The sequence below is a fragment of the Scomber japonicus genome, chromosome 9 (assembly GCF_027409825.1).
Source record: "Scomber japonicus isolate fScoJap1 chromosome 9, fScoJap1.pri, whole genome shotgun sequence".
Classification (NCBI taxonomy): Eukaryota; Metazoa; Chordata; class Actinopteri; order Scombriformes; family Scombridae; genus Scomber; species Scomber japonicus.
The window spans coordinates 3,325,155-3,333,867 of record NC_070586.1 but is presented as its reverse complement, the minus strand read 5'-3'; the positions used below and the strand labels follow the sequence as shown (position 1 = coordinate 3,333,867).

Genomic DNA, 8,713 nt, shown 5'->3' with positions numbered 1-8,713 from the left:
TAATATGATCAACACATTGTTATTCTACTTATTCCATGATAGATAATTGATTATCACCATAAGGTAAACATAACATCAGTGTAACACTTCCTCACATTAAGTAAACATTCTCATACCAACATTTGTGTTTATGAAAGGAGAAAGTATAATCACAGCTCTTCAAATATACATTTATCTGTGATAATGGAGTTTTTCTTTAAGTAATTGATACTGATATAAGTAATTGGTATTGTGTTTAAACCATACTATTGACTACTTTTATGTAGTCCATCACTTTGAGTTTCTTTGTGGAATGTTAATGGATCTTTGTTTGTCCAAGAGAGAGACCATATCAGTCTCTATATCAAACTTGGTCCAATTTACTCATCTGAGGGTCAAAAGTGACTCTGACCAGATGATGTTCTGAGCTGTACTGATGCTGTGTCTGCAAGTTAATCAAATCTGATGTATGAAAAATGATCTAGTTCCTGTTGTTCCTTTAGTTGGGGTAAAAGTTATTTTCTTCTCAGATGAACTTCTTCTGAAAAATTCTCATAAATATAATAATTAGCTGCCTTCAGGCATCTTCTATGTCTTTGAATCTGAATAGTTTCACCTCAGTTGATCTAGGCCGCCCCCCTGCATCATATTTCCATGTTCTGTGTGCTTATTAGTTTCTATAATTTCTGGATCAAATTTTTAGTGATCAGAAAGGAGTTTCTTGGTTTCTACTTTTCCACGTGGAACTCTATCAATTATAATACTTAATTGCAACTGGTTTTCCAAATAGTCAGATTTGGTGGTAAAATAATCAATGGAGGTTTTGAATTTGTTGAGATTGTCAGATATGGATTTGAAAGCAGCCAGTTTAGTATTGTTGACCTCTTAATCCCCAGGAATCTGCTATACTCCCTCAGTTAGGAGCGTGGTGTTTGACTTCTGTTTAGTTTAGCAAGAAATGTCTATGCTAGCTTACTAGACAAGCTTCTTCTGAACAAAAAAGCATGTCATGTGTCTATGTTCTTGAGTTTCTTGTTAAAATGCCCTGTGATATGTTTATTACTAGAGAGACAGTCTTGCCCCTGTCTGCCACGGCTCTACTGATGAACAGGTTAAGAAAACTTTATGCTGTTTTTATATCTGACACCAGACCTAAAGTCTTTACACTGGGTCCCAGTCAGCTAGAGAATAGATTTTAAAGTTCTGCTACTGGTCTACAAATCACTGAATGGTTTAGGTCCAGAATACATGAATGACATGTTAGTAGAATATAAACCCAGTAGAGCTCTGAGATCTACTGACTCAGGTCAGATAGTTGAGCCCAGAGTTCAAACTAAACATGGTGAAGCAGCTTTTACACAACTGGAACAAACTACCAGCAGAACTGAAATCAGCCCCAACTGTGAACACTTTTAAATCCAGGTTAAAAACATTTCTCTTCTCCTGTGCTTATGATTGAGCTCTTTTAAAGCATTTTACATTTTAATCTTTCATTTGCACTCTATGTCCTTTTAATGATTTTAAAGCTAATTTATTATTTTATGCTGCAATCATTTTATTTATGTCTTTCTATTTTTCTGTACTTTGTTTTTATTATGGGGGGCTGGGGGGGGGGGGTAATTGTATGTTTTAATGTTTCTCAAATTACATGTTTTTGCCTTGCCTTGCCTTGCCTTGCCTTTATGAGGCCATCAATTCTAGCAGTCTAGGCCTATATGTTTTAAGCCTAGTAATTATGAATTGCAGTAATTTAGCCTAAAACTAACCATACATGGACTAGTTTTCTACAACGTTATGTTTCTGATTTTTGCAACGTTATGCAGGTGAAATGTGTTTTATGTGGGAATTGAAGGACAAATCCTGATCAAATATAACTCTTCGATTCCTTACAGTGGTGCTGGAGGCCAGAGTAATGCTTTACAGATTAATTAGATCATTGATGTGTTTCTAAGTCACAATAACTAACTTGAACTTGAGTTCAGTATCAGAGAATTGTAGCTCATCCAGGTCTTTATATATTAAAGGCATGATTAGAGTTTAGTTTGTTTTGTAGAATATGTAATCTTGATGAAAATATCTTTCAGACCAGAAGACAACTGCAATCACTGCATTTTTGAATGATCCGTGTGTTAGTACCCCCAGCAGACCCATTAGAGAATCGATGTGAATAAAATAAAGATTTAATTTGTATATTTCTGTATCATTACAGTCAGAGATGATGTACCATCCAGGGATCGCAGAAGCAGTGTTGGATATCTGCCACCTCAGAGTGAGTCTGACTGAACAGAATTGTTTCAGTGTTTATCAAAATTGAATTAAGTGTTTCATGGGGGGTCGGGTAAATTATTTAAGAAACCAAATACCATATTTAAAAGACTGAGAGAAGATATTACTAAAATAAAAAGATTTAAATCACTTTTCATTTCAGTTTCTGAGCTGAGGGTTGTTCTGCTGGGGAACAGCTGGTCTGAGAGGAGTTCAGTGGGGAACTTCATACTGGAAGAGACTGTGTTCAACACTGAGAAAGAATTAGATCGCTGTCTGAGAGTCAGTGAGCTGATTCAGCAGAAGAAAATAGTTCTCATCAACACCCCAGATCTGCTGCATCCAAACATCTCACAACACAAACTGATAGAACATGTAGAAACCTGTATGAGACTCTCTGATCCTGGTCCTCATGTGTTCCTGCTGGTTCTACAGCCTGAAGACTTCACTGAGCAACACAAGAAGAGACTACAAACAGTCCTTGAACTCTTCAGTGATCGATCATTTAATCATTCAGTGATTCTGATATCAACACAAAGAGAGGAGAGTTCAGGTTTGATGGAGACAAATGAGGAACATCCACAGTTAGGAGACATGATCAGAAAATGTAGATCCAAGTTATTTTGGCAGAAGAACCTTGAACGTCCACAGCTGTTAGAGATCATGGATCTAATTATGAATGAAAACGATGGAGATCATGTGAGCTGTGAAGTAGCTGAGAAAGCAGCATCTGTTTTACCAAGTGAACATGGAAGCCTGAAACAAGAGGAAACACGCAGGATCAACTTAGATACTGTAAAAGCTGTTGGTGAGTTCAGGAACATTTTATACTGTGATGAAGTTTGAACAATAAGTTATTTTGGTTTACATTTATTTTTTACAGGGTGGAAATATCTCTGGAATCCAGCGAAAAACACCATCAGCTGTGAGTAAACTTACTAATTATTATCATGTGTATTAGACATCTATAAGATAAAGTTGATTCCCTGTAATTGATGTTTTTGTCTTTTCACAGGGTTGTGGCCTCAGACATCAAACACTCCATCACCACCTGAATGTACAGTCAACCAGTGTAAGTAGATTACATTCAGACCTAATAATGTCTTCTTATTATAATGTTTTATTTGAAATTGGATCGACTGTATCCATTTGATTAAATATCAAATTCTCCTTGTTAGTGTAACAGCTGAGCTTTGTCCTCCAGCTGGAGATGTTCCTAAAATAAACTGTCCATCTGTTTACTGGCTTGTTATTTAAGACACATGTGTACCACTAGCTTAAAACAGCAGAGGTTAAATAAAATCTCTAATCAATATTTTCTTAGTGAGAGATCAGTTCAGCCTGTAGCCTCCAGCTACTTGTACTTTTTCTCACAAAAGTTATTTAAGGATGGAAAAAGAGACCTTTGAGAGATCCTAGTTGACTGTCACATCTCTTGCTGCTTTTATAACTTAAAAATATAATCAGCATAATCAATAATACATTTCACATTTTGAGTAGTTATTACTTTGTGTGTGAGATCAAATGAGTCACTTGAGAAACTAAACACTTGATAGTGTCGGATATTTCCTATTTTAAACACGTTTCCTCTCAGATTTCTGTCAGGAATTAAAGCTAAATATTAGTTTGTCTGGAAGCTGATAGATATAAATTATTTTACAGATAATGTTCTGTTTTAACTGTGATGAGAGTTATGACATCAGTGTCTGTTTGGTAAAGGTTCAACTCATGCAGCTCATTTGAAGCCTCAGTGTCTCTTAATCACCAGCTTAGAGTAAATATACAGTGTATTACCAGGACTGGATGTTGGAGGCTAAGACTCCATCTTTAACTCCATCAAAATGGTTTAATTGACAGAAATTGTAGGTGCTTATTTAGTGGTGTAGCTCCAGAGTTTATAGTTAATACATGAATAAACAAGGACAGGCATGGAAGTGTAGCATTTGAAATTCAGTTTCAAGTATCCAAATATTTCAACTTTTAAAACTGACTATATGATTATTAACAGAAACTACACGGCTCACATCTGGAGGAAAAAAGGAGCAGATTCTATTACAGACAGGAGTCCTGCTCCTACCTGCTCTGAATGATCAGGACTCAGTTTCTCCTTTAGAAGACTGGAACTGATCACATTAATACTGACAGTGAAAGTACAGATGTTTGAGTTCATCATGAGTTCAGCTTTAAAACTGTAAATTAAGTGTAACAGTTAAAAAAATAACATGAATGTAGTTTCTGTCTGACCTTCACAGACTGTGAAATGCACTTAAGTCGCTCATTAAAACTTCAATTCATCATTTCATACAAATTCAATTTCATTGTATTGTATTTGTATATTATACGATATTTGAATTGTTTCTATTTTTCTTTTGTGAATATAAGAATAACCAAAGAGACAAACAGTGACATCAGCAAGTGACAAAAAATGGGAATATCACAACAGAATTAAATCAAATTAAATTAAATAAACTCATCTATGATCGATCACAAAGAAATACATTACAGTGATATATGTGGCATTTACCACCACAGTGATGATGACTTGTTTACTTCCTCCAGTAACTTAGATTTTTCTAGATCGAGATCTCAGATTTGTCTATAAGGCTGTTTTTTCATCATGTTTAAATATCTGCTGTGTCTTAGAGACTGAATTTAAGTCGACTGTTGTCACCAACTCTGAACTGTGATCATGTGATTTTTCTCCTTGTTGTTTTTCAGTCTCTACACTGAGGATTGTGCTGGTGGGGAAAAGTGAAGACAAAAAGATAAAACTAGGTAACTTCATTACTGGGAAAGAAGAATTTCATAGCCAAAAAAAACCCTCCTGTGTGGCCACCTGTGGAGAGTGGAGAGGACAACCATTGACTGTAGTAAAAACTTCAGATATCTTCAGTCAGTCTGAGCAGACAGTGAGAGAAGAAGTGAGGAGGTTCATTAATCTGTGTTTCCCTGGACCAAATGTTCTGCTGCTGATAGTGAAACCTTCTGAGTTCAGTGAAACTGACAAAGAAAGACTGAAGTTCATCCTGAGTGTGTTTGGTCGAGATGCTTTTAAACACTCCATGGTCATCATGACACACAAGGAGAAAGAAACAAGTTCCACTGTGAATCAGCTCCTTGAAGGCTGTGGAGGAAGACAGTACATGTTTGAAGGTGACCACAAACAGTTAATGGAGAAGATTGAGATCATTGTTAAACAAAACAGAGAAACCTTCCTCACCTTCACTGAAGAGACCAGAAGACTAAAGTCTTTAAACCTGGTTCTGTGTGGGAGGAGAGGAGCAGAGAAGACTTCAGCAGCCAAGGCCATTTTAGGTCAGACAGAGCTTCATTCAGTCTCCAGCTCATCAGAGTGTGTTAAACATCAGGGAGAGGTGTGTGGACGTTGGGTTTCTCTGGTGGAGCTGCCTGCCTTGTATGGAAAACCTCAGGAGGCAGTGATGGAGGAATCACTCAGGTGTATCTCCCTCTGTGATCCTGAGGGTGTCCATGCCTTCATCCTGGTCCTACCTGTGGATCCCCTCACTGATGAAGACAAGGGAGCGTTAAAGACCATCCAGAACACATTCAGCTCTCGAGTCAATGACTTCACCATGATTCTGTTCACTGTGGAGTCAGATCCTACAGCTCCAGCTGTTGATGACTTTATCAGAAAGAACAGAGACATCCAGGAGCTCTGTCAGAGCTGTGGAAGAAGATATGTTGTTCTCAACATCAAGAACAGGCAGCAGATCTCTGAGATGTTGGATACTGTGGAGACGATGAGACAGTCTGAAAATAAACCATGTTACTATACAACACAGACCTTTGCACATGCCCAGATGGATAAAGTCATACAACAACAAACTGAACTTGAGAGGCTGAAAAACAAGAACAAAATCACTCAGAGCTCAGAGTGTCTCAGGATTGTTCTGATAGGGAAGACTGGCAGTGGAAAGAGCTCTTCAGCAAACACCATTCTGGGAAGAAAAGAGTTTGAAGCCAAATCAAGTCAAACATCAGTCACCAAACAGTGTCAGAAAGCACAGAGTGAAGTGGGCGGTCGTCGTGTCGCCGTGGTCGACACTCTTGGTCTGTTTGACTCCACTTTGTCACATGAACAGGTTAATGAGGAGATGGTGAAATGCATCAGTCTTCTGGCTCCAGGACCACATGTCTTCCTGTTGGTGTTACAGATTGGTCGACTCACACCAGAAGAGAAGGAGACATTAAAACTCATCAAGGAAGCCTTTGGGAAGAATTCGGAAATGTTCACCATCATTCTTTTCACAAGAGGAGATGCACTGGAACAAGATGAGCAGTCCATTGAAGAATACATACAGAAGGAATGTGATGATTACTTTAAGAAGCTCATTGCTGACTGTGGAGGAAGATACCATGTGTTTAAAAACTATGATAAACAAAACCACACACAAGTCAGTGAGCTGATGAACAAGATTGACTCCATGGTGAAGAAAAATGGCGGCAGCTGCTTCACCAATGAGTTGCTGCAAGAAGCCGAGGCAGCAATAAAGGAAGAAATGGAGAAGATCCTGAAGGAGAAGGAAGAAGAGATGAAGAAAGAGAGGGAGGAACTTGAAAGAAAACATGAAGAAGAAATGAAGGAAATTAAAAAACGAATAGAAACACAGAGAGCAGAGATTGAACAGGAGAGAAAACTGAGAGAGAAACAACTTCAGGAAAAAACTCAGAAAGAGCAAAAACAGAGAAAGAAAGAACAGGAAGAGAGAGAAGAAGAAGACAAGAAGAGGAAAAGGCAGGAAGAAATTCAGCAACAGAAGTGGAAACAGGAACTTGCAGCTTTAGAGAAAAAGATAAAATCAAAATCAGAAGAAAAAGAATTCATCAATAAAAAGCTGGAGGAGAGCAGAGAAGAGATGAGAAAAGAACGAGAGGAATGGGAGAAGAAACAAAAAGAAATGTGGGAGAAACGAAAGCAAGAAGATGAACAGAGAAAGAAAGAACAGCAAAAGAGAGAAGAAGAAGAAAAGAAAAGGCGAGAACAGGAGGAACAGAGAAGAATAAAAAGGGTCCAAGAAGAACAAGAACAGGAAATGAAGGACAAGCTTAAGAAAGAGCAAGAAAAGACAAAGAAAGAACAAGAGGCGAGAGAAGAAGAAGACAAGAAGAGGAAAAGGCAGGAAGAAACTGAGCGACAGGAGTGGAAGCAAAAACTTGAAGCTTTGGAGGAAAAGATAAAAACAGAATCAGAGGAAAAACAAACGATTAATAAAGAGCTGGAACAGAGCAGAGAAGAGATGAGAAAAGAACGAGAGGACTGGGAGAAGAAACAAAAAGAAATGTGGGAGAAACGAAATCAAGAAGATGAACAGAGAAAGAAAGAACAGGAAAAGAGAGAAGAAGAAGAAAAGAAAAGGCGAGAACAGGAGGAACAGAGAAGAATAAAAAGGGTCCAAGAAGAACATGAACAAGAAATGAAGGAAAAGATTAAGAACGAGCAAGAAAAGAGAAAGAAAGAACAGAAAGAGAGAGAAGAAGAAGACAAAAAGAGGAGAGAACAGGAAGAAACTGAGCGACAGGAGTGGAAACAAAAACTTGCAGATTTGGAGAAAAAGATGAAGTTGGAATCAGAGGAAAAAGAAATGATTGATAAAAAGCTGATGGAGAGCAGAGCAGAGATGAGAAAAGAACGAGAGAACTGGGAGAAGAAACAAAAAGAAATGTGGGAGAAACAAAATCAAGAAGATGAACAGAGACGACAAGAGGAACAGAGAAGAATAAAAAAGCTCCAAGAGGAATATAAGAAGGAAAAAGAAGAATATGAAAAGAAAAGAAGAGAAGAAGATCCGATCAGAAGAGAACAAGAGGAGAAAGAGAGAAAAGAATTAGAAGAAAAATATCATAAAGAACTGGAGAATGTAAAGAAAACATATGAAGATGAAGCCAGAGAGAAAGCTGAAGAGTTCAATGAATTCAAAGAGGAACAGATGAAAGAATTTGCAGATCAGAAGAAAGAACATGAGGGAGAACTGAAAGACAAAGATGAGCAGTATGATCTGTTACAGGCACTAAAAGCCAACAATGAAAAACAGATGAGGGAAAAACATCAAAGACAAATCAGTGACTTGGTGAAAAGTGTGACCAAGAAGAGCGGGAATCTGAAAACAATCCGCAACTTACTGGAAACACAGGACAAGGAAATGAAAAAGGTGAAAAATGAAGATGAAAAAGAAAATCTGCAGAAAAAACATGAAAAGCAAATAAGTGAATTGATACAAACACTTCTGGATGAAACTAATAGTTCCCGTTGCAGTATATTATAGATGCCTGAAATAAAAAAAACTAAAACATTTACACATTCAATTTACATCATATGAGATTATTACACTCTTTTGGAGTTTAATTTGTGTTTTAGTCAATATTATTCAGTAATTCTGGTCCTGTTGATATATAACTAATGAACCTAATGAAGTGTATTTAAAAGATGAACTAAATGCTGAAGTTTTCA

At 37.3% G+C, this 8,713-nt stretch overlaps 1 protein-coding gene across 1 annotated transcript; it reads left to right on the top strand.

The window, feature by feature from the left end:
• Window positions 1-2,194: 2,194 nt before the first annotated feature.
• Window positions 2,195-8,528, top strand: LOC128364291 (uncharacterized). The gene is made up of 7 exons (XM_053324830.1): window positions 2,195-2,252; window positions 2,408-3,052; window positions 3,128-3,169; window positions 3,260-3,316; window positions 4,963-7,210; window positions 7,543-7,546; window positions 7,977-8,528. The coding sequence occupies exons 1-7, from the start codon at window positions 2,195-2,197 to the stop codon at window positions 8,526-8,528; spliced, it is 3,606 nt and encodes a 1,201-aa protein (XP_053180805.1).
• Window positions 8,529-8,713: the final 185 nt, after the last annotated feature.

What these genes read in the sequence shown, in the direction of transcription:
- LOC128364291 (XM_053324830.1), top strand. Translation starts at nt 2,195, where the DNA reads ATGATGTACCATCCAGGGATCGCAGAAGCAGTGTTGGATATCTGCCAC. An exon ending in TATCTGCCACCTCAGAGTGA is followed by an intron (nt 2,253 to 2,407) that starts GTCTGACTGAAC and finishes TTTTCATTTCAG; the next exon opens with TTTCTGAGCTGAGGGTTGTT. An exon ending in TGAATGTACAGTCAACCAGT is followed by an intron (nt 3,317 to 4,962) that starts GTAAGTAGATTA and finishes GTTGTTTTTCAG; the next exon opens with TCTCTACACTGAGGATTGTG.